Below are 27,391 nucleotides of genomic sequence, written 5' to 3'. Positions count from 1 at the left end.
AATTTGCTCTCATTTTACTTAGAGCTACTCTTTGCTAAAGGTTTTATGATATGACAACATCATGGATTAGAATATCTGCTTTTGATTTTCTATCAAACCCAACATACCTCCTCTATGCAAGCTGCACCTGATAAAGCATTGTTTGCGTTTATCTTTTTCTCTCAAATCCCCCATGATCATCCAGGAGCAATTCATGTGTTCTCTGATTCTCTGAAGTGCTGACTTATGGCCGTATGATTCTGTGCTTAGCCTCTGCTGCAGAAAGGAATAGCTTTACAGGTCTCACGGGAAACCCCAGCTTTCAGGAAAGATTGTTGGAGAGCTCCCAGACAAAATAGTTTCAAGAAAATAAAACTAGGGAGTCCCAACATCATACATTGCCACAATTTCAGAGGAAGAATTGGCAAGTTAAATAAATAAACCAACAAACAAACCAGGTCACAACATTAAAATTATAAAACATGAAGTTCACTCATCTTTAAAAAAAAAATCGTTAATATACATGGATTTAATTTGCTGACTCAATTTGCCCACTTAATGGTGTGTCACTCTATGAAGTTAAAATGATTTTGTAGACAATTTGACAGGACATGCCTAAGATTTCCAATTGGTTAGGAATTTCAAAATGATTGCTAAAGGACTGAATGTATCAAAATGTTTTTGAGTAGTATGCTTAAAACTTCTCTTCAACTTAGGTATTTGCCATTTTATTAAAAATAGTTTCTCTGCTTTGTTGTTGTTGTTGTTCTTTTGAAAAGCCATATTGAGCAACGAGTCACCAGGTGATTTCCCTTCTTTATTTCTGAGTCCCATTTCAAAGACAAAAAAATAAATAAATAAATAACTCTTCCTCTTCTTTATCGTCTCACAAGTACCTGAGCTGCTAGGGTTCAAGGTTGTTAACGAGACCATTAAAACAAAAACGTACGCTTATTTGACAAGGAGCTTTATTACATGGAAGTTTATATGCATGTCAAACATTTAAGGCAATTTAAATTTTTAGTATCTCTAGAGACCAAGTTAAATGGCTGCTAAAAACTAGCTTTTTAGAGCAGTTTTCAATTTCTATTTTATTTATTTAAATAAAAGGTAATAAGCATCATATTTAAAATGTCTGTTGAAGTTAGTTAAGATATCAAAATATTATGTTTGCTTTATTTTTCATTATTGGATCACTAAATAAATATCATTCAGATTCACTATCATCTCGAGCTAGTTGATATTGAAAAATACATAATGGCGGATTGTTGCCATAGTAACTCCTCTACAACCACACATTTTCTATGGCAACCGAGGCTCCATGGAATACTAATGAAAACCCATAGCAACAGAGAGTCAAAGAGGTGATGTCTGGAGACCAAATAGCTCATGTAACATTTATTACAAATGTTATGGATGCTTTTGTATATTTAACAAACAAAATCAGTGTTTAAAGGCAATATTAGCTAGAACATATAAAAGACATATTTAAAATCTTTTCTGAAAAAAATGAATGCCTCTGGTACTTAAAGAATCTACATCAATATAATAAAAAATGTGAGAATATGTAATTTATATTTTTAAAATATAGACTCATAATTTTTTATGAAAAAGGATATACCTTTCCCCAGTTGCAAAAGATGTGCATGCTACATTGCAATGTGAACACTCAAAGCAACTCAATAGCACTTGGTTTAGATTTTATTTTTTATTATTTGATTTTACTTTATTTTAACATTTTTCAAGTTCCTATTCTTTTCAAGAGTCCAGCTATGTAACCTCTGAAAGTCTTGGGTTCTCATTTGCAGGAGGATGTTGTATTTAAAGGACATTAAAACCTCTATGATTCCTATTCTACATTTACCAGCATATGAATTTGCATAAATCATTTAATCTGAGTGTCAGTTTCTTATCTGTCAAAGGGCATGATATCTCCCTCCTCCTCATTACCAATTTGCTACAAAATGTGCTAGATATACAAAAGCACTCTGAAAATATTAATACAGCTAAAGAAAAATACTAAAATGTTTCTCTTTACATTTTTAAGACATTAGAGTTAATTATAAAGATCCATTTATAACCCATGCATATTATAAATTATTTTGATGTATAATTATTTATTTTGTACCTACTATGTTACCAATTGTTGCTGTAATAGCAAGATGAATAAAATAGATAGTAGGTAGGTCGCTGCATTCATAGAGCTTATGTTCCAGCAGAAAATGTTAGAAAATAAGTAAGTAAACAAAGGCAACTAAGAAATGTGAAAGTGCTACAGAGGAACTAATCAGAGTGACATGATTAGAGGAGTCTGAAGATGTGGGCTAGTTTGGGTCAGATTGCCGGTCAGTGAACTGGGAAGAAGAAAGGGGCTGTGAAATTGAACTTCCAGGATGAGGAGCCAGCCATGGGAGGAGATGGACAGCCAGGCAGCAGGACAGCTGTTATAAGACACTGGAGTAGGAAAGAGGTTAATATGTTGACAAAAAAGCACAGAGGTCAATGGGGGTAAAGAGCATAGAACAGGGACAGGATAATGTGTTATGAAAACCTAGACAGGGAGAAAAGCTAAAGTAGGGCCCTGTTTTTATGACTGTGTGGACAATAGATTGCACAGAGGGACCAGAAAGGAGGCTACAATATCACCAACATGAGAGATGATGGTATGACTTGTGCTAAGGAAGTGGCACTGCTGACAGCAAGAAGTGAACATAAATAAGACCTACCCTGGAGGTAGAGAAAACATGACTTGCTGATGGATTTAGGTACAGGAGAGAAAAGCGAGGGACAATCAATTATGACTCCCAGGTTTTTGATAAGAACAACTGGGTGGCGGATGATGCCATCTCCTACAATGGGGATTATGAAGAGGTGAACAGGTTTGGGATGGCAGGAAGAGGTGGACTGTGCCAGCTAATCAGGGCTCTATTTTGTACTGATCTGCCTGTTAAATATTTTCCCAGTCCAAAGTCATAGATTTCCTTATAAATAGTTAATACTAGTCGGGCATGGTGGCTCACGTCTGTAATCCCAGCACTTTGGGAGGCCAAGGTGGATGGATCATGAGGTCAGGAGATCAAGACCATCCTGGCCAACCAAGTAAAACCCTGTCTCTACCAAAAATACCAAAAAACATTAGCTGGGCATAGTGGTGTGTGCCTGTAGTCCCAGCCACTTGGGCGGGCTGAGACACGAGAATTGCTTGAACCCGGGAGGCAGAGGTTGCAGTGATCCAAGATCGTGCCACTGTACCCCAACCTGGTGACAGAGTGATATTCCATCTCAAAAAATAAAATAAATAGTTATTACTATTTCATTAATTGTTATTCATAAATGTAAAACCTATAGAAATCCAAAAAGACTCTTCTTTCAAAACATATATCAAAATTATACACAGAAATTGTTAAATCATCAAAATTATAAAAGTAGATTAAACAAATAATACTTGTGTGATAATGAAATAACACAGGGAAGAATACAGATCTAGATCAATACATTGAAACTTTGGAAAATATGGAATAGTTTAGAGAAAATAAAAATTACCTCTAATCCCATCATCCAAAGATAAACCCTGCTAATATTTTGATTAATACAGTTGAATTTTTTTTATCTTGGAGTATTTAACTATTTGTGGTAAGGATACCTAAAATTAAAATTTACATTTCAAAAAGTGTTGAAATGAACTAGGGGATTACAATTTATGCGTCGACATTATCAAAATGCCTTAAAGTCTAGTCTCAGCCAAGGAATCCAATTAAAGATTTAAGAATGGAACTGGTTGGTGGAGAGGGCCCAGACCACCCTTGGGATACTGGTGTTTCCCATCAACTAGTTCCCTGCTATCAACTGCTAACTTCAAACCCTGCATCTACAAAATCAGACATTCAGCTCAGATAAAATGAACTTAAAAAAATACTATTTAATGTTATGTCGCCTTATAATTGATACGCTACCTGTTTATTTAGGTAAAAACCAAATTGCTTTCATCAGCAGCAAGACATTCATCCTTTAATCACATTTCAATCTCTTCTAATTTACTTATAAGACAAAACTTACATATAGTTTTTAGAATTCTATATTATAGCTCAATAGAATTCAAAACATTTGCTTTTCAAAAATCTTGACTGTTAGCAAAAATAAAAAAACAGATTTAGGAAAGCATAAGCTTTAAAATGATAGGTCTTTATTTAAAACTACTTCTCCTTACCAGGGTATAGTAGCTCAGAACTGTAATCTCAGCATTTTGGGAGGCCAAGGAGGAAGGCTCACTTGAGCCCAAGAGTTCAAGAGAAGACTGGGCAACATAGTGAGATCCTGTCTTTACAAAATTTTTTTAAAAAATATTAGCTGGGCACGGTGGTTTGTGCCTATGGTCCCAGCTACTCAAGAAGCTGAGTCAGGAACATCGCTTGAGCCCAAGAGTATGAGACCAGTCTGGGCAACATAGTGAGAACCCACCTCTATAAAAAAATTTAATAACATTAGCCAGGCACAGTGGCTCATACCTGTAGTCCAGGTCCCCAGAAGGCTGAAGCAGGAGGATTGCCAGAAAGCTGAGGCTGCAGTGAGCCATGATCGTACCACTGCACTCCAGCCTCGGTGACACAGCGAGACCCTGTCTTCAAAAACAAAAAACAAAAAAACCCCTACTTATTGTTGCTTTGATAGTTGACTATATTATACAAATTAAAGCTGTAGGAATTTTTAAATATTCTATTTTGAGGTGATTATCTCTATTAGGTATTTCCAGATAGACTAATATATAGAGAGAGTCTATACTTAGCTCCAATTTGATAAATTCAAATAAAAGTTATGTTTAAAATTTTAATATTATTCACATTGGGTTTAACTAAAATTTTATTTAAAAATTCTGAAATGCAATTTCCGCCTAAATTAAATCCAAGTTTAGCAGGTATGCAAAACAATGCAGTCATCACACCTACCAAAAATAATCACTATCACGACATACAGCAAAGCTTAAGACATTTTATTGCATGCAATTATTGCACATTAAATAAATGCTGAAAATATGCCTCCCAAGACTGAAAAAAATGTAAATCACAAATACTTCCTTAAAGTTAATTTTAAGTGTTATCATATGGCTAGGAATAATTTATTTTCTAATAATAGACTGCTGGAGTTTTTTTAAGCAAATACAATGAATCATCATATAAGTTAAAAATAATAAACATTTATTGATACAAAGGAAATACTAGTTCCTAAAGAATGTCAAAGCATGTAAACCTTATGAACATATGTATTTAAGGAAATTTAAACAAATGTAAAGATTTGAATATAAGATGTGGTCATGATTTATTGCTTTAAATTTCAGCTGGCCAAACCAATAAAATCAAACAAGGATTTTTTAAAAATAGAGCTGGGCAGGGAGGTCAGGGCAGTGGGTAAGGGTATTCCACCTCTTTGGTTTTCTGGATAACTATAGGTGATATTTACAATTATGCAGCATGGTAAAGGAAATCACCGGCAGGGCAATTTCCTAAACCTCCATACCACCTGAAGCATCCATATTGGATTCTCTCTCTTTTTCTTTCATTTTCTCTTGAGTTGAAAATCCATGCTTGCCACTGAATATCTGCTGTTGTTTTTGCCTAAGAAATATTGCCAATGCTTCCTGCCTTAGAGTCAAACACCAAAGAGAGTGTATTTTAACACAAGATGAGCAAAGAAATAGAATATGAATCTCATGAAACTTGTGTAAACTAATGCTTTGATCAAAATAAGAGACGCATCTCAATTACAATAAAGTCTGCATGGAGTTCAGTTGTAACTATTTGAATGGGGAATAGTTCACTGCAATTGATTCACTCATTCTGTATAATGGGATATAACAAGCTTTACAACCCACAGAATAATGTAGAATCCTTGAGATTAGTTTGGAAGTTTTTTACCTACTATTTCTGTTTGGGTTTTGTTCAGCTGGTCTAGTTTGGTTGGGTGGAAATCTCTGAAGGCACATGATAATTCAACAAGAAGAGGAAAATAGTACAAGATTGTCAAGTATTTGTATTCCAAAATTCTCCCCTAAACCAACTTTTTTATGATTTATACCTTGAGTAGAAAAATGAGCTAATAAGAATTATGATTTGCTGAATATTAAACAAAGTTTGATGATACTATTGGGAGCTCATGCATTTTTAAAACCTTAATAATTCAGGGGTTAAACTTAAGCATATTTCAGTTTTCTTAACTCTCTATCCTACTCTCCACCTCCAGATATAGTCTTGGTGGAAAGACTTCTCATTATTTAAAAGGTGATTATACCTAAATTCTTTTTACCTATCTGTAGAGAGTGGTCTTTCTGAGACTTCTTCAGATTTAATATCTACTGGTTTATATGTAACTTGAATAAACTCATAGTCCCAGTCCGGCATGAATCATATTAGAAGCAGTTAATATAAATGTGAGAGTAACAAACATACCTAAGAAAAAATCTATAAAATTAAATTGAATAGATAGAAGTACAACAACCAATGGCCACTCCACTCCTTCTAAGGCCTGATAGACCTAACATCAATAGCTTCTGAACACCTTATCAGTTTGTACCTGATTTCATACAAGTGGTTCCAGGTCATTCATAGAACATTTCACATATGCCCTCTATACTAGTAAAATCCAAACCATGAGGAGGTATTTGCCCAAAACTCAAGCACAAGTCCATTATTCAGGACTTAAAATGTTTGTAGTCATTTAAAAAAATAAATTATTATAACTTAAACCCTGGATATTTCCAAAAAAACAGCTCATTGAAGCCAAAAAAATAACTGAAGAATCAGATTAATAGTGCTTTAAGCAAAAATTATAATATACAGCCCCGAACATCCTTTTCTCTCATCTCACATTGCAAGACAGGTAAAAGTCTTAAAATTATGGCATAAGTAGAGATAGACAAAGGCCAGGGATGTCCACAAGCAGGACAACTACTCTGATTTTAACTCTTGACATTTGAGAACCCTTAAGGAAATATTTGACAGCCATATAAGCACCTTATTTTAACTATATTCATAGTGAAACATTTTAAGCTTCAATATCTGCTAAGATAAATGAAAAGTAGCCCAATATATTTTGCTTAGAAATTAAGTTGACACATCATGGTGAGAAGAGAATTAGTTTAAAAACTGAAATCATGCTTATTAAAAGAATCTTTGGCAAGCTGGAAATTTAAATCATTACATAATATAGCTAAATGTTGCTTTTAATAGGCAACACAAATTTAATTTCTATATCCACCATGAAGAAATTTGGCTTCTCCTTTTCTAAAAAAAAAAAAATTTAACCCTTGCTTACACATTCAAAGCTGAGATCTAATCGGGAATATAAAGGCCACTTTATACACCAAGAAGCAGGGGTTCAAAGGGATTAGTGACTTGACCAAGATCACTCAACCTATTAATCCCTAAGCTAAGCTGGAAAAAAAATCAACCTCCAAAGTCTCAATTGCTCTGTTCTTAACGTTGTCCAACTTTCTTCTCTTCCTGTGATGGCTAACTTTGCATTTGATTTTTCAGTACAATGTATCTATGATTTGCTTATGTTCTAATGAGGCAGACATCCAAGATGAAATCTTCACCCTGAGAGAGCCTGAGTTAGTAAGAGCCCAGACGGAACACCCATCCAGGAAAAACAGCAGATTCTGTGTTCAGCTCAAGAAAGATGGTTTCAGGCAGGGCTATGCCTGCACAGAAGTACAATGTCTACTGCTTAGATGACAAGAAAGAACCAAAACTACTGAATTTACAAGAACAGACAAGGCATCAACCTACTCTCCTAAAAAACAAGCAACAAAAAAGAGTTGCTACCATATTTAGCTGCTGGGTGTTAACTCTCAAATGAAACAGGGCCCAAGATATGAAAAGATTTGGGAACATTTGTAAGAAGTAAGAAAAACAAAGCCAATGGTAAGCAGTTGAACTTCACTACATTTAAGGTTTCTGCATACCCATGAAATGGAGATTGGGCAGTGCGTTTCACTTGCTCAGGACCATGCAGAACCCTTCACACCTGTTTCTTACTTTCAAATTCTGCTTTATTTCCTACTACATTCTCACTCCAAACACACCCATAGTGCCAGCTAAACCATGCAGTGCCTATGCCATGCTGTTTCACATTTCAGTCACTTTAAATAATCCATTCATCTTTCTAACATTTTTCATCTCGTTAACCTTATTAAAACTGCTTTTCCTCAAATACTTAATTAAAAAAAAAAAACTTTGCAGGTTCTTCCTAGGCAGAATTTGATCACCCTTTCCCCCATGCTACTAAGTTCCCCAATTTATCACATGCTGGTGATTGGCTTGCTATCTCTCTTCATGACTCACTTACGAGCCTTTAGGGGAGAAGGTTGTGCTTGATTCTTCCTGGCAATGGACGTTGCACAGCAATTGCATTTGATACACATTCACTGAAAGAAGAAAATAGATAGTGCTATTGAGGGTGTGGCAAAATGAGTACTTTCATACAATGCCAAAGGGAAACTGGGACAATCTTTCTAGAAAGTATTTAGCAATATATTTGTAGTATCTTACTACTCTCAAATTCTTTGAACTAATAATTCCACCTTAAGACATATATCACAAAGATATAGCTGGATATATAAAACAAAGTTTTGTGTTCAAGGATATTTAACATGGCCTTCTCTGACATAATGAAAAACTGGAATCAAGTATAATATTCTAAAAATAAGGGAAGAGTTAAATAAATCATGGAGCCTCCTCAAGGTGAAATGAGATGATACCAGATGACATGAGAAAAATACTATCATGTTAAGCGAAATATGTATTTATGAAATAAACCCAACTACACAATATTTCTTATTCCTATTTCTAACCCTAAAAGGTTAACTGCTATAGGAATTTCCTTTCTGATGTAAACTAAAGAATATTTGTAACAATGTTTATTCAGACATTGAAAAACAAGCAGCTCTGAAGTGTGATCCCTGGAAGAGGGAGGAGTGGGTTCAGCTGGAGTGCTCGTTTTGCCACACCCTCAATAGGTTGGCCCAACTTTCTGAGAGCCAGTTTCAAGCCACAGTGCAGGAAGGAAGAACCCCAACATAGTGCAACAGTCAAGAATAATTCTAATTTGTGAGCTGAGTGCAAGAGGGGAGTGAACTGCACTGAAGGTTCCGAAGATCTGCAAAGAAGTTCACTGCATCATTAAATGAGTACAGATCTATGCATGGATGAGGTGAAACTCCGTGAGGTAGAAAAAAGAACCAGTAGGCTGAAAAGTTCCTAGAGCTTACACAGGGTTACAAATAATTCATGTTGCCATCAGCCAGAGTGGAGAGACTTTGTAATACATGCGATATTGGGTAGACCTCAAGAAGGTCATGTCTTAGTAGTAGGGCTAAATTAGCCTGAGAACAAATACTACTCTGGACCTACCATAACAAAACTTACAAGCAGCTACAAAAGATTGAACTGATCTGCAAGTTAACAACTACCTAACAGAGCAAAAAATCCAATCGTATTTAAAGGAATAAAACAAAATCCAACATTCAACAACATAAAAATCTTAATGCCTGATACCTAATCAAAAATTAGCAGACATGCAAAGAAGCAGAAAAAAAATCCATCAAAACAGAAACAGAAATGACAGAGATGATGGAATTAGCACATAAAAATGTTAACAAAGTTATTTACAATACTATAAATATTCTCAGGCTATAACGGAAAATACAACCATACTAGAGAAATAAAAAAAATAAACACTCAGATAAAATTTCTAGAACTGAAAATATGCTCAATAACTTCTAGAGTCAAATATACTCTAGATGAGCTTAACAGAAAATTAAACATCATAAGAACAAAAGATCAATGAGTTTGAAGACAGAAATATAAATTATCCAAAATAAAGTACAGGCAGAAAAAAGATTGAAAATGTGAGCAGAGTATCAGTGACCAGTGGGACAATATCAAGCAGTCTAACATATGTATAATTGTAGTCTCAAAGAAAAGGGGGAGAGGTACAGAAATATTTGAAGAAGTTATGGCTGAAAATTTTTCAAATTTGATAAAAAGTCTATAGATTTTAGAAGCTCAACAAACCCCAAATAGAATAAAAATAAAGAAAACCACACAAAGATACATCATTATCAAATTGCTGATAAAAAGTGATAAAATGATAAAGAAAATATGCTAAAAGCAGACAGAGACAAAAGGACACATTATAAGCAAAAATAAGAACGGCAGATGTCTTATCAGCAACCAAGCAAACAGGAAGATAATGAAATGTTAGCTTCAAAGTTCTGAAAGAAGAGAATTATATAGCAAAAATATATTTCAGAAATGAAGATGAAATAAAAAGTTTTAGACCAAAAAGGAGAAAAAAAAGCTTAGAGAATTTATTACCATTAGACCTCCACTAAAAGATGGAAATTTAGTTCTTAAGGTCTTAGAAGAGAAATGAAGAGTGCTCAAAGCATCAAATATAAGAAGTAATTTTTAAAATATTTTAATCTATTAACAATATTATATATATTTACATTTTAAGTTACTTTTTAATGTAAAAATAATTATATATTGTGGTGTTTATAACATTTGGAAGTAAAATGTGTAATAACCTCATAAAACAATCAGATGAACAAATAGAAGTATACTGTTGTAAGATTCTTACATGGGTGGTATATTAGAATTTGAATATATAATGATATTAAATATACATAGGGCAATCCATAGACAAACCACTAAAGTAAATAACTGCTAAAGATAAAACACAGAGGTATTTCTAATAAGCCAATAAATGAGATAAGATAGAATCCTTGAAAATAGTTATTTCAAAAGAAGAATGGAAAACAAAAACAAAGAACACATGGATCAAATAGTAAACAGAGAGCAAAATAACAGATGTAAACCAAATCACAACAATAATTACATTTACCACAAATCATTTAACATTCCAAGGAAAAAGCCAAGAGTATCAAGCTGGATAAAATAATAAGACTCATCTATATGCTCTCTATGAGAAGTCTGCTTGAAATTTATAGACACAGGTTAAAAGTAAAATGATGAAAGAAGATAAATCATACAAATACTAACAAAGACAAAAAAAGTCAAAAAGGCTAACTTCATATGAGAAAAGTAGGTTTGATAATAAAGAATATTATCATCAGTAAGGACAGGCATTTTATAATAAGGAGTTAATTTAACAAGATTTAATAATAATTTACAATATGCATGTATACAATAACAGAGCTTCAAAATATCATACATGATATAAAGCTTGATAGAACAGAAAATTCAGCTACATAATTAAAACATACACACACATATAAAAACAAACGTATTATAATAAAATGTTAAGCATTATTTTCTTTTATATACTTTTCTGTATTTTGAGATTTTTTTTCAATAAGCACATACTCAATGTTAATAATTCTGGTATCCTGGCTCCATCTTATTTTTATCTGTCAGCCCTTCCTTGACCTGGTGACAGACTGTGATGGTTAATACTGAGTGGCAACTTGATTTGAAGGATACACAGTATTGATCCTGGGTGTATCTGTGAGGGTGTTGTCAAAGGAGAAGAACATTTGAGTCAGTGGGCTGGGAAAGGCAGACCCACTCTTAATCTGGGTGCACACAATCTAATCAGCTGCCAGCACAGCCACAATAAAGCAGGGAGAAAAATCTAAAAACACGAGACTGGCCTAGCCTCCCAGCCTACATCTTTCTCCTGTACTGGATGCTTCCTGCCCTTGGACTCCAAGCTCTTCAGTTTTGAGACTTGGACTGGCTCTCCTTGCTCCACAAGCTTGCAGATGGCCTATTGTGGGACCTTGTGATTGTATAATACTTAATAAACTCCCCTTTATATTTATCTATCTCTCTGTCTATTTATCTATCCATCCATCCATCCTATTAGCTCTGTCCTTCTAGAGAATCCTAAAACACAGACTCTCATTTTACCTTCTAGGGACCAACCTTTCTCACATGGTAGAGCTCTCAATTTGAGTGACTACAACATCTGCCACAGTGATGGGCATATCCATATGACCCAGATTGACAGGTGACCCCATCCCCCAAAGCCCAGTGGTTAATCCACAAATGGAACATGACTCAAGCAGAGCCAATCAGGTTTCTTGTTCAAATATTTGTATGGATACTGGAAGACATTTTTATTTGAGGGACTTGTAATCCAGGACCAGAAAAGAAAATCTTTATCATTCACAGAGAATGTGTTCCTAGGACAAGAGTCTACCAAGAGGGAAGTTGTGCTGAGTATCAAAGGGAAAGAAACATAAATGTGACAGTGCTATTTGAGTCCCTGTCCCCAGTCCTGTATGCCTAAAAATATCCCCTCTTGGACCTTTTAACTCCATTAGCCAATTATTTTCCATCTTTTCCTTAAGCTAATTTGAGTGTGGTTTCTGCCAGGGGAAACCAAAAGAACCCAGACTAACAGTAAAAGAGTAATTTAATGAACGTCTGTTTTGCTTATCTGTTGGAGAAGAGAGTAATGAATGTAAGATGACTTCCCGTCTCTTGGTTTTATCTACACTCACCATGCAGGTATTGGCTTATCAGGCATGACCAATCTCTTGATAGAGGTGCCCAGAGAAAACAAGGAGAACATAGCATCTGCCCAAACCAATACATATACAAGGTACATTCCACTAATTATTTCAGCCTTTAAAACATAGTTTTATTCATATTTTAAAATGTTTTCATGTAGCATGAAAAAGGATTTTTCAAAAATTTCTACTCTAGGTTCCTGAAGATTTTTCCTTCATGTTATGTTTCTAAGTAAATAAATTCATCACTAAATAAAAACCAGTAGGTTTTAAATTATTCTTTGAACCAAAAGAAGGCATAATTGTCTTTAAAAGTACCACATTTTCTACTGGAAAAAAAAATGCAGCAAAGAGATTTATGAGTCTAATCACCATCACAACAGGATTCTTAAAATTGCAGCTTGGTTTATGGGATTGATTACACTATTCTTGGCAAATAATTCTCCTCCAGCCACACACTGATCCTCTTCAACCTCCCCTCCCTCTTCTCCTAGATTAAATAATGGAAGAGATCATGTATCTTACAGAAAAGTATAATTGTGAGTCATGTAGCAGGGAGGTATTCAATACTTATTATGCCAAAAGACAATTTTAAAATCAATAAGAAAAACTATCCAAGGAAGTTAATTTAGTTTAAAAAAAAAAAAAAGGTTGAGATTCAGGCCTGAATTACAGATAGTTTTAGTTTAAAAAAAAAAAAAAAACGATGAGTCATTGCTGCTCTTCTCTGATGTTCAAATTTAAACATAAAACTCAGGTATATTTTTAGGAGTAATTGTCGTCTACAAGGTTGATTAGGACTAAAGTTTTATTTACTGTAAAAAATTAGGAGGCTTTTATACAAATATCTTAATGCTTTTTCCATTTAATTTTAGATATTTCTGGAAATGTGGGCTAGGAGTATATAATTCTCATATATCCTAAGAAAATGTTTCCTAATGAGATTTTTTTAATGCCCAGAATTTGAAATCCTCTCTTTTCACCTAATTTATTTTTTCCACAATTTTCTATAGGCATTGCAAAAACAAAACAAAATTAAAATGTGTATACATTCTATTAAAACATTATTGATCTTTAATCTAAAAAGAAAACTAAGCCAGTTCTTATAAATACACCTGTTATTCTAAAAATTGCATTTTGACATGAGTAATTTTAAAAATATTTCTCAGAATGATATTTTTACCAAAGTTGTTGGTCTAGTAAGTTAATATATAATCTACGACAATGAAATGCTAAGCTTTCGAAAATAAGAATAAGCCAGGAGCAGTAGCTCACACCTGTAATCCTAGCACTTTGGGAGGCTGAGGTGGGTGGATTGCTTGAGGTCAGGAGTTCGAGACTGGCCAGCATGGTAAAACTTCGTCTCTAATAAAATACAAAAATTAGCTGGCCATGGTGGTGGGCACCAGTAATCCCAAATACTAGGGAGGCTGAGGCAGGAGAATTGCTTAAACCCAGGAGGTGGAGGTTGCAGTGAGCCAAGATCGCACCACTGCACTCCAGCCTGGTCAGCAGAGTGAGACTTCGTCTCAAGAGAAAAAGAAAAAAGAAAATAATAATAAAATGTTTCTGAAGTTCCTGAGGCATTTATTAAACACTGTTGATCTTATGTTCATAGGAGGCTGGTCTGTCTCAAAGATTTTGCTAAGAATCAGGATACAAAAAGAACCAGGTAGTAACAGCCTCCTTTCTTGCAGAGCTTACAGTCTAGGAAAGAACACGTGGTTACACAAAATTGTATTTAATTAGAGTTGTGTTAAATGCTCTAAAATAAATGCAACATGAAATGAGAACTTATTACAGGAGGAGGATCTAATATCAACTATGGGGAAGAGAAGGAGCTCTTAGGAAAGTGGCATTTAAACTGACACCGGGTTGGTGGCCTTCAAGAGAGTACCAGGCAAAGATTACAACATGTTCCAATATCTGCAGGCAGGGAGCCAAGGTCTTTTGTGGAAATGAAAAAAAAAAAAAAAAAAAAAAAAAAAGCCATTTGGTTAGAGTACACTGAGTGAGGGAGAATGGCTCAAGATTGACCTGACAACATTAATTGGGCCAGAAATACAGTATGGTGTTAAGTATTTGGGACTTTATTCTTAAGAACAATGAAGAAACATGGAAGTGTTCTACGAAAAGAAGTAAGATCACTTTGGAAAAGCTCTTTCTGGAGAAATGTGGAGAAGGGATTAGTAGAAGGCAAGTCTAAAGATAAGAAAAACAGATAAAAGACAATGGCAGGCTGGACTAGGTGGCTCATGCCTACAGTCCCAGTTACTTGGGAGATGGAGGCAGAAGGATAGCTTAAGGCCCGGAGTTCTAGACTAGCCTAGGCAACATAACAAGACTCCATTTCTTCAACAACAAAAAGACAACTGCAGAGATCCAGTTCCAGGCTCAGGGCCTGTGGCATCCCTGGGGTAGGAGCACCTGACATGGAGAGAAGTCATTGGTTTGATTATAGGGCATGAAAGAAGGATGTCAGAGATTACTGTGACCAGAGGAAACCCAACATATAGCTCAAGAAGAAGAGGAGGAACTTAATGATTCTTAAGCAGTTGCTGCTGGAAAAGGAAGGGAAAATAGGGAAATGCAGAATGCTATAAGCCAAGAGACCACAGTATAGAAGTTGCTAGGGACAAGGAAGACGAACCCTAAAATGTATCCCTGGGATTTAGCAACATGGAAATTCCCGATAACCTTCATGGAAGGTTCACATATGAAACTTTCTAATATAAATTATTCTATGTAGCATGGTCATTGGGGTACATTTGTATGTGTTGCGTGTGTGTGTGTGTGTGATGTATATAGACATTATAGGTTATCAGGGCTTTATGAGACAATGTTTTGAATAGAAAGTACAATAACAATAACACATTTGAATCATTTTTAAGCTAAAACACTGATGAGCAAGTAGGTGAGCAATTGCGCTGAGCAATGTTTAGAGGAGAAATAAAAGGTATAATGTGTTACGCCTAACCTCAAGGTGTTGGCTATGCAAGACACCTGAAATGATGTAATTCAGGTTATAATCAAGGAAGAAATTGCTCAGATCTCATTTAAAAGCTTTTTGGTTGAAAATATACTTTTCTAAACGAAATATAAAGTCATTTTGCCTTAATAATGCCAAATTGCAGCTGCAATACAATGTCCTCAGAAAAGTTTTATTTCATGTACAACGCCATGCTGCCATCTACTGGCTATTGCTTAAATTTTCTGTGATAAGTTTTTTAATTCATATCACCAGACAGCTTAATTGATTGATTGGGATAGTAAAATATTTTTTAAATGCCCTATGACAAAATTTAAACACAATATAAATACTTAGATGATACATAAGAATCTCAATTTTAAAAAAATTTTAAACTCATAGTGTCTTAAATCAGTAAAAAAAAAAAAAAAAGAAGAACTTGCCTTGTGAAAAAGTTGAATAATATGTCCTGTATGGACTTGTAAAAGAGAGGACAAATTCTATCTATAATGCTGCCCATAGGTATCAGTTGCACAAGGAACAAGTTAGGGGCTAAAAACACATCATTGTATAGCACAGAATAGAGGAAAACCTTTTCCTTTTCAACTGAAACCAGATTTTTAGGAATAAAAACAGGGTTTTCAAATTTTCAAGACAGAAAGAAAATTTGCCTTTTGAGAAATTTCTTGGTTTTTTGTTTGTTTGGTTTCTGAGACAGAGTCTCACTCTGTCACCAGGCTGGAGTGCAGTGGCGAGATCTTGGCTCACTGCCACCTCTGCCTTCCAGGTTCAAGCAATTCCCCTGCCTCAGCCTCCCAAGCAGCTGGGACTACAGGTGCGTGCCACCACGCCCGGCTAATTTTTGTATTTTTAGTACAGACGGGGTTTCACCATGTTGGCCAGGATAGTCTGGATCTCTTGACCTCATGATCCGCCTGCCACAGCCTCCCAAAGTGCTGGGATTACAGGCGTGAGCCACCGCGCCCGGCCTCTTTTTTTTTTTTTTTTTTTTTTTTTTTTTTTGAGATGGAGTCTCACACTGTCTCCCAGGCTGGAGTGAAATGGCACCATCTTAGCTCATTGCAACCTCCGCCTCCCAGGTTCAAGCCATTCTTCTACCTCAGCCTCCTGAGTACCTGGGATTACACGTATGCGCCACCATGCCGAGCTAATTTTTCTTTTTCTTTTTTTTGTATCTTTAATAGAGACGGGATTTCACCATGTTGGCCAGGCTGGTCTCGAACTCCTGACCTCATGATCCACCTGTCTCAGCCTCCCAAAGTGCTGGGATTACAGGCGTGAGCCACCGCACCCGACCTGGGAAGTTTCTTTAAAGTCTTGTTGGGAGGGCTGGGCATGGTGGCTCACACCTGTAATCCCAGCACTTTGGGAGGCCAAGGCAGACAGATCACCTGAGGTCAGGAGTTCAACACCAGCCTGGCCAACATGGTGAAACCCCGTCTCTACAAAAAAGACAAAAATTAGCCAAGCATGGTGGTGTGGTGGCACGTGCCTGTAGTCCCAGCTACTCAGAAGACTGAAGCAGGAGAATCGTTTGAACCCAGGAGATGGAGGTTGCAGTGAGCTGAGTTCACACCACTGAACTCCAGCATGGGTGACAGAATGAGACGCTGTCTAAAATAAATAAATAAATAAATCTTGTTGGGAGGAGATACTGCTTTTGCCCCTCTTCCCACCCCAGATACACCCCTTCCAGCTATTTCCAAGCTCCTTCTGCTCCTGCTCCCCTAAAACCAAGGAGAATCTGCTAATCATATTGGCCAGAGCCAAGGCAACCATAACCCGCAGGGTGACTGCACCTTATGAAGGCATAAAGCTGTGCTCCCACGACTCTTTTCTTGGTTCCATGCATCAGTGAGTATAAAGGGACTCAGTGTCTTTCTTAGGAACTGGCCATTCCTGGCTAATTTTCTGTGCAGAACCACCTAACCCTCTGTTCCCAAGACAGATTCAAGATACCCCAACATAGCTTCCCAGTTACTAAGAGAGAGCATTTTGCTTCTTGGCTTGCCAGTATTCTGACATATGGTCTCCCAAGAACTCCACAGGGAGGAAGAGCATAGAGCAAGTCTCCTCATCGAAAAACCGCCCAGATCAATACCAACTCCTAATAAATACATTAAAAAGTATATTATCAAAAATAAATAATACTTTTTAAGGTACACCATCTCTACGGTTCTCTAATAGTGTAATGATTTTTTACTATAGTAATCATTTAGCCTATTAAAACATAGTCATCTTAATATGTTTATGAGAATAGTACTTCTGATAACATCCTAGATAGGAATCTTAAGATGAAATACCAAGGGTAAGAATTATTACAAAAGTTTAGCAAAGTCAGTGCATTGCTTCGAAAATGATCTCTTATGTGAAATCAATTCAGCTCAACATATTTTTGATACACATCTTTGAAATCTAGAACTAGTTCTCCCAATTGAGTAGGCAGTTGTTTTCTCTAAAGCAGAGCCTTTTAAACTACAATCTACTGAGCTCTAGGAGGCCCCTGAAGGTGCCTTAGGAGACAGCCTTTAGCCACCTCACTATAGCTTCGGCCTGAGCAACTCTGCGTTTATACGTTTTTCTGCTTTTGTATGTTTTATCTGTTCTCATTCTTGGGCTATTCACAAATACTCCATTTCTCTTTCTTCCAGGTTCATGATAGGATTATATGTCCCTGCCTGTTCCCTTTGAAGTTAGGGTTGGCTATGGGACTTGTTTCAAACAATGAAATGTGTTGTCTTCAGATGGAAGCTTTAAGAGACAGTTCATGATTTGTCACCTTGCCTTTTGTTTACTGCACGAGAGCACATGGCGAGATGAAGTCTCCATCAGCCTGGGACCTTGAGTGTCTAGAATGAGCAGAAATCTTCTGCCAATTCCCACTAGACAGAAAGCATAAGCAACAAATATGCACTGATATACAAAGTCACTGAGATCTTCGAATTATCTGTTACGCAGTGCAGCCTACCCTTCTGACTGCTAGATAATGTGCTAAACTTATGCTGTAAGGAAGGGATCAACAAACGGTGGCACAGGGCCAGATCTAGCCTGTTACCTATTTTTGTAAACAAAGTTCTGTTGGAACACAGCTTCACCCATTCATTTACATATTAGCTAGGCTACTTTAGAGTTACACCAGCAGAGCTGAATAGCTATAACACAGACTGAATAGCTCACAAAGCAGTATCTACTTCTTTATTAAAAAAAAAAAAAATTTACAAGCTTCTGCTTTAAAGTCCTATGCTAGCTAGGTACCGCTAAAGGAAACTAAGGTGAATAAGATCCATGCCCTTTGACAGCAAGTGCTGAATCAGTCAAAATAAACATAAGGCAAAATTTGCTCCCTACGTGAAGTACAAATGTGTAGTTCTAATATACATAATTGTGACAATTCTCTGGCTTCTGTGAAAGATATTGTGAAAAATTTGAAATTTTATAGAGGGAAGACTTTGAATTAGAGGATGGAGAGACTGCTTTGTAGACAAGACGCTAATCTAATAACAGACCCCAGGAGACTGTTTACAACAATTGTATCTCATCACTACTTTGTTATTCTCCACTCAGCTTCAAAGTTTTCAAATAAACTGTCATGAAAGGTCAAAAATATTATGTATCTGGGCCCAGCATGGTAGCTCATGCCTGTAATCCCAGCATTTTGGAAGGCCAAGGCAAAAGGATTGCTTGAGTTTAGAAGTTCTAGACCATCCGAGGCAACGTAATGAGACCCTCGTTCCTATAAAATTTTACAAAAAAAAAAAAAAAAATTAGCCAGATGCGGTGGCACACGCCTGTAGTTCCAGCTACTCAGGAGGTTGAGGTGAGAGGACTGCTTGAGCCTAGAAGTTTGAGGCTACAGTGAGCTATGATTGAGCCGCTGCATTCCAGCCTGGGTGACAAAGTGAGACCCCTTCTCTAAAACTATATATACACACATATATATGTGTGTGTGTTAAATATATATATATTTTTATATATGTGTGTATATTTGTATGTATATGAATGTATACACACACACACACAATGTACCGGTATAAAATTAGCCCTGAAATAAAATTAGCTACTACTGAAATAAAATTAGCTGATAGAAGTAATGAAGCCTTAGAAAACGTTCTTAGCCAGAAAACAGATACTTTGTATGTTCAAGGGTAACACATCAAGATCAATGATCATTCCAGCTTTTGGCATACGCAGCCTACTACACTCTCCTATAGAAATCAGTCAAACTGTTTCAGCAAGGGCCTCAGTCAAAACTAATAGAGCTAATCACATAAAGCCCAAAACTTTAAAGAAATTCATAAAGACATTTAATTTGGCAGATTGAGGACATACGTAAGAAACACACTTTTTTGAGTAAAATGCAAATGAACTTCAAGTTCTATTTTAACAATAACATTGTGAATTAACATGCATGTTTTTGCTATATAATGCAGCACAGATTAGCAATTTAGATAGACTTTGGGGCCAGACTCCCACTTCAAATATGAGCTCTGTTATTTATTAGCTGCCTGACCTTGCTGCGGATTTCCTAACTCCTCTCTGCCTCAGGTTTCTCATTGGTAAAACAGAGATAATAGAGAGTACCTACTTTGTTGGGTTTTTGCGAAGAAGAGTTATATTTGTGATAGTGCTAAGAATAGTGCCTGGCATATAGGAAGCACTATACAAGTGTGTGTTAATTAAATGTACCCAATTGTCCTCCCTTCCACTCTAGTCTCTCTGACCTCTCCCACACAACAAAACAAACACTCAAATAGTGCTCAGTTAAAAGACTGCTAGTCTAAAAACTAGATAGTAAAATCTTATAAAGTATAATTTTAAGAAAAAATATTAAACTTACTGATAGTTGTTTAATTTCTGCCTATCAAAATAACAGAATTTTTCTGGAAGAACTGGTATCATCTGAGTGAGTTCAAAGACTATACTAATAGTCTGGGGACAGTAGCTTATGCCTGTAAACCGAGCACTTTGGGAGGCCAAGTAATCCCAGCGTTTTGGAAGGCCAAGTAATGTCAGCACTCAAGTAATCCCAGGTAGGAGGATTTCAAGACACAGCAAGACCTTGTCTCTACTAAAAATAAAAATTAAAAAAAAAATTATTTTTTTTACAATACTTTTTCACAAAAAAATTTTTTTACCAAAAAAAAAATTACAAAAATTTTTAATAATTTACAACCACGCCTGTAGTCCTAACTACTCAGGTAGCTGAGCTAGGACGATCACTTAAGCCTAGGAGATCAAGGCTGCAGTGAGCCATGATTGCACAATGCACTCCATCCAGGGCAACACAGCAAGACCCTGTCTCAAAAACAACAGAAACTATACTACACTAATGGAATTAAAAGAATGACAGATAAAGAACCTGACAAAAGGTCTTATTAGGAAAAAGACCTTAAACCCTTAATCAAAAGCCAAGGAGAAAAGGAAATGGAGACAGAGGCATAAATGGGGGCATGATCATGTAAAGAGTAACAATTAAGAACAGTATTAGTCAAGTACTGAAATTCCTTGGGAGGTTTTTACTGGGGAGGGAAGACACCAGCTTGTTTACCATATTATTGTTTGAGGAGTTGACACTCTTCCAGACAAAATGTAAACAAAAAAACCTAAACTGGGCAAAGAAAGGGACCACGAAGGTTCCAGTCTGATAACTTTGAACCAGGAAGTAGTTAGAAGTCAAAGCAGAGGCAGGATAAAGAATGAAACCAATATCAAAAACTATACTACAGAAAGACTGGGCAAGGGCTCTCTAGAGACCAGATAGGAAGTAGAGTATGGGTAAGTTCTACAAAGTGCAGGCCTTTAATACATTTGTAGTTTCCCAAACACCACTCACGACGGTAAACCTCTCCTGATATGTTTATTTGGCCAATTACATATTTTCATTTGTGAAGTGTCTTTTCTTGGGTTGTCTTGTTATAATTATAAGAGACATCTATAATTTCTAGGTACAAATTCTTAGATATATATATCATAAATATTTTCTCCTGTAAATTTTATTTTTTTCTTAATGTTTTTCAAAAGCAAAAGTTTTTATTTTGAGAGTAGCCATTTGATGAATTATTCTCTCTTGTAGTCATGCTTTTGGTGTCCTGAGAAATCTCAGACAAGATCACAAAGCCAAAGTCATAAATATTTTTCTTCTAGTTTTCTTCTAGAAGTTTTAAAGCTTTAGCTTTTATATTTAGGGTTACAATACAGTTAGAGTTAGTTTTCTAGTATGGTATGGGGTAAAGACTGGTGTTAATTTTTTTTTTCCCATACAGATTTCCAGTTGTTCCAGTAGTATTTTTTGAAAAGACTGTTTTCCCCCATTAAATTGTCTTGATATTTTTGTTGAAAATTGATAATATATGTTACTCGTTATGTGGACTTTCTATGTTGTTCCTCTGATGCGTGTATCTCTCCTTTCTCCAATTCTGTAGCTTTATAGTAATCAGTTCCTCTAATCAGAATCCTCTAATTCAAAGTCTTCCCTCTATAAAATTTCAAATTTTTCACAATATCTTTCACAGAAGCCAAAGAATTGTCACAATTATGCATATTAGAACTACACATTTGTACTTCACGTAGGGAGCAAATTTTGCCTTATGTTTATTTTGACTGATTCAGCACTTGCTGTCAAAGGGTATGGATCTTATTCACCTTAGTTTACTTTAGCAGAACAATGTAATTGTTCTTTTTAAAATGGCTTTTGGGCTGGCGGTGGTGGCTCATGCTTGTTATCTCAGTACTTTGGGAGGACAAGGCAGGAGGATCCCTGAGCCAGGAGCTCAAGACTAGCCTGGCCAACACAATGAAACCCCATCTCTACAAAAATACAAAAATTAGCTGGACGTGATGGTGCACACCTGTGGCCCCAGCTACTTTTTAAAACTCAATTTATTGCCACTATTTGCTTTCTGCTGTATCTCTTCATTACTTTTTTAACAGTTGTTCCAGGAATTAAATATGCATCTTTACCCTTTTCTAATTATAGTTGATACTGAATTCATCCAGGTAAAATATAGGAACCATGCAAAGGTATATTTCTACTGACCTGCCCCCACACACATCCTTAGAACTATTATCATTTATGTTATATTTATATATTATAAACCAGAGTTATAATATAGACTTATAATTTTGCTTTAAGTGGTTATAGCCTTTCGTATCTACCCACATATTCACCATCTCTGGTGCTCTGCATTCTTTCCTATGGATCCAAGTTGCAGCTGGTATCATTTCTCTTCTACCTAAGTTTTGTCTCCTGAGTATAGGTCAAATGTTCTTGTTTCTTTGTATGTCTAGTGGGATAATACATGTGGCAACTCTGGATTGTGTTGCATTTCTCTGAAGATTATTGGTTTTTCATTCTAACGGGCAGTTGACTGGCCTATTAGGGGAGGGGAAGGGTAGAGAGGGAAGGGTAGGGAGGGAAGGAGGGGAGGAGAGAAGTGAAGGGGTGAGAAAGAAAAGAGAGAGAAAGGAAGGAAAGGAAAAGAAAGGAAAGGAAAGGAAAGGAAAGGAAAGGAAAGGAAAGGAAAGGAAAGGAAAGGAAAGGAAAGGAAAAAAGAAAAGAGAAAAAAGAGGCAGGCAGGAGGAGAGGGAGGGAAAGGGGAGGGGAGAGGAGCAGAGAGGAGGGGAGGAGACAGGAGGAGAGGGGAGGAACTTTTCAACAAATACTACTAGAATAGTTGGAAATCTGTAAGGGAAAAAATTAACAACATTCTTTACCTCATACCAGACTAAAAACTTAACTCTAAATGAATTGTAGCCCTAAATATAAAAGCTAAAGGTATAAAACTTACAGAAGAAAAAATCTTTGTGATCTTGAGTTATGCAAAGGTTTCTTGGGACACAAAAAGTAGAATTAACAAAGTGGCTATTTTTTCCAGCTCTGATTTCTGATCCCTGCTACCTTTAGCCAGCAAAGCTGCAGTTTTGACATAATTATGGCAGGGAAAAGATGCTATTGGGTCAGAATGACAAAACTCATCATGTTGACCCCCTTCAGTCACAGTTCTTTTTTCCAGTCCTATTCGCTCTTTTCCAGTTTATTTTCTAGTTTCTATCTGCTCTGTGACACTTTCCAGTATCTGTAATTGTAGTTTCTTATTTTTAATTATTACTTTATTCTGTTTTTACCATTGTTATCTGCAAGAGAGTTTGTGGGACCTTATCACCTCTCTGCTTATGCTAGAAGTAGTCGGCAGTTGTACAACTTTAAAACTCAAAGATACATAATTGTTATTTGGCCTTTCTGAAACACCATAATCATTGTACATGTAAACATTTTTAATAAAAGAGTGTATCCTTAGTTTATCATAAATTTTTATAAGATACAATAATCATTAAAGTGATTAAGGAAAAGACTGCCCCTTGCTTTAAGGCACATTGTTGTAAATATAAAATCTGTGGGGAAAAAATGCAAGTAGGAAAAGACAGTTGGCTGCCTTCTACACAAAGGCAAATTAAGATCTAGAAAGTTTAAAAAATGGGACAAGGGGTACAAAGGAATCTGATAATGGGCATCCTTTGTATCTACGAGACTTTGAAACAAATAAGATAAAATATTATCAAATATTCTCTGCAAGCTTTTAGGATTTGTTCCTACTCTACTAATTTGATCACTAATCTACCTGTTCTTAAAATTTGGTAATATTAGAGATTGATTTTGCTATCTAGATAGAAAAGCAGGTAGGTAAGTAGGCAGATAGGTATATATGAAGGTACACAAGTATATTTTTCCTTGTGAACTCCCCAGACTCATGGATTATGGCTTTCTGGTAGCACCTATTTTTCTGATTAGACAATTGCTTGTATATTAAATTTTGAGCTGTGTCAGAATAAGAACCCTCTTTTATTCACCGTCCTATTCACTGAAGCTCCTATATTTCTTGAATATACATACCTCTGCATGAATATGTCAAATATTTACTGCAAAGTTAACATGTGTGTGGCACTGCTGTAGGCACTACGGATGCAGAGAGGCTTCAAATAGCAGCATCTCTCCTCTCAATCAGGTGAGATACTGTCATACTTACCACTAAGTAAAACACCTCTCAAGTCATAATTATTGTTGCAATAGTAATCATAGTTGTATTTATGCATATACTTATCATTTCTGGTGCTCTTCATTTTTTTCCTCTGGATCTAAGTTGCCCCTGTTGTCATTTTCTTCTACCTGAAAACTTTTTCCTGAATATAGGTCAAATGTTCTTGTTTTTTTGCATGTCTAGTGGGATAATATAACAACGCTGGGTTGTGTTGGGTTCCTCTGAGGATTATGGCAGAAATGTGATGGAATAGGGAAAAATATTAATAGTTCTCTGGGGTAGAGGCTGGAAGGATTTCTGGGAGAGTTGGCATTTAAGTTGGTCCCTAAAGCGGAAGTAAGATGATCCTCCTAGACAGAGAAGTAGGGATAGGATGGGGGAGCATTAGAGGCCAATAACATGGTATGAGCTCAACAGTGTGACTCTGTAACAGTCATCTCAGGAATCAATAACTGATCTTGCCTAAAGCCTTGAGAAAAAAAGGAACAAACCTCTCAGAGTTTTAAATACACACACACACACACACACACACACCCCACACATCTATAAGACATAACACATAATGTACAACCAATCAACTTGGAAAGTATATCAAGAAGTTCAGGCTTAGTTCTCTAAAAACTATGGAACCACCAAGAAAGGTTTCTAAGCAGGTAAGTAAAATGATCAGAAAGATGACTCTGGTGGCAATGTGAAAAATAAAATATGGAGGAAGAAGTAATGGGGCTAGGGGTAGAGCAAGGAGAGGAATCGTTTTGTTTTGTTTTGTTTTGTTGTTTTGTTTCAAACACTGTCAATGATGGAGCCATAACCAGTGTCTAGGTTACAGTTTTATGTATACTTGTCAAAATTACATATAAACATATATGCAAATATTACAAAAATAGTATATTTATATTTCTAATTTGTAATCATAAACCTAAAGAAATTATTTCTTAGAAAGTGAAAGAATGAGAGCCAGAAATAAAACTACTGTAAATTCTAGCCATTTCTTTTTCCCTCTACCAGGTAATGCTCTTCGGGGAGTCCTTCCAACTCATAAAAGGCGCCATGCCCAGACATACAGATTAAAAGGGCCTAATCATTCGCCCTTCTAGTTTCCTTTTCTTTAGCCTATAAAAACTTCATTGTTTTCACCTGTGCATTCTACAGCTTTGTTTATGGATATCAACTGACTCCAGGAAGATTCCACTAATTTTTATCCTATATTTTATCTTTTTCTATTGTCTCTTTACTTTGGATTTTAACCTCCCAGCACAGTGATGACCTGCTCACTATACACGACCTTGCAGACTTAAAAGTCTCAAGCAGCCGTTGCACAGATGAATGGCAAACATTTTGTTTCCAGGTGTAGCTGCAAGAAAAAGCATCTGAAAATGGCATCAACAGGAAAGATGCCGGCCACCCACTGGGAGGCCTTGAGCACCCTCATCTTCCATCTGGCTCTGTTGGGCTACAAAAGCATTACTACTTACTCAAAAGTTAAACTTTTTTGAGCTGACTCAAACACCAGTATGCACTTTCATTCCCCAAACAAAGCCAGACTGGGATTTGAACCAGATCGTCTGGTTCCAGTTTTAGCTCTAAGCTGCTGTACTACCAGGCCGTCAAGAGTAGGAATCAAGGCTAAAGAAACAATTTTAAATCAATTTGATGAGATTTTTTAAATTAGATCTGTTACAATATATCAAAAAAGAATACACATTATAAACAACTTATGAAAAATTGTATACACTTTTTATCTATGACTACTATTGGTCCTTTTTGAGTTTATTTTGGAAAAAGAGAAATAAAGGATGAAAAAATACCATGTCTAGCTAGTTATAATTGTGGGATTGTCCTGCAATGAGAAGAAAATGCAAAAATGTTTTCAACTGGCCCACTGATATACTGTGATCTGAAACACAGTATGTGCCTACTTCATATCTGATGGATATTTTTGTTAAGTACTAAAAAATAAAAAAGATAAATGTATAACATGGAAATTATATATGAATTCAACTAATTCTTTACTAACCTTTCTACAACAAAATTCTGGGGAAAATCAACAAAAATAATAGCTATATGATCTCTAGAGCCAAATCCTTAACAATCCTAGGATTTGTTAGAACCAAATCCTAACAATCTAACCTACTGCTAAATATGTGTATATATGTCTACAGACATTCATTATTGTCTGTCACTTTAAAACATATAATCTGAATCATTTATTAAAATAAACATATAAAATATACTGACCGTTTTCTTAAGCAAGTTTTAATTAGAACAAATACCATTATCAATCCCCAGTAAATGTTTATATCTGTGTTTCATACACCAAAACATAAACACAAGCTTCAAGAGGACAGGAGCCTCTTTTGCTCAGTATATTATCCTGAGAATCTAGAGCCAGGGCTGGCCTGTCGTTGGTGCTCAAAAGATATCTGTTGAATGGATGAATACATTAAGAGTACAGTCTGCTATTAAACTGGCCTTTAAGATAAACAATTAAACTATTCCAGGACTTCATGTTTTATTCATTTGGTTACTGGGATATTTACAGAACACTTGTGTAAGACCTCATGAGCTATACAAATAAGCCTTACATAAGGTCCTTCAAAAGTCCTGAAGAACAAACTACTTGGGGAAATGAGTCAAACAACATAAGAGTCCATGGTAATACCAAGTCTTTTCTCCTCCATGAACTCCCCTCACAAAATCAGTCTCCCAAAATGAGCAATTCACAGAAGAATAATGTGCTAGCTATGCAAATAGCACACGTTCCCCCATCAGACTGCTGCCATTAAAGCACTTCCTATTATACATTCTTGGCCACCAGGAGGTTTGAAATCCTGATTCAAGAAGCTGGTACAAGCA

At 35.9% G+C, this 27,391-nt stretch overlaps 1 protein-coding gene across 8 annotated transcripts in view; it reads right to left on the bottom strand.

Annotated features, from left to right (window-relative positions):
- The window catches only part of ANK3 (ankyrin 3), a 703,328-nt gene that overhangs the window by 604,232 nt on the left and 71,705 nt on the right, over nucleotides 1–27,391 (bottom strand). For 7 of the 8 annotated variants that reach the window (XM_073019120.1, XM_073019128.1, XM_073019121.1 and 4 more), the window contains exon 2: nucleotides 4,485–4,594. The exons of the other annotated variant lie outside the window; for it this stretch is intronic. In XM_073019120.1, the coding sequence (XP_072875221.1) occupies nucleotides 4,485–4,594 (110 nt within the window). The remainder of the gene's footprint in view (nucleotides 1–4,484; nucleotides 4,595–27,391) is intronic. 8 annotated transcript variants of the gene reach the window in all.

Source organism: Chlorocebus sabaeus, chromosome 9 (genome assembly GCF_047675955.1).
Source record: "Chlorocebus sabaeus isolate Y175 chromosome 9, mChlSab1.0.hap1, whole genome shotgun sequence".
NCBI lineage: Eukaryota > Metazoa > Chordata > Mammalia > Primates > Cercopithecidae > Chlorocebus > Chlorocebus sabaeus.
This window is presented reverse-complemented; position numbering and strand designations above follow the sequence as displayed.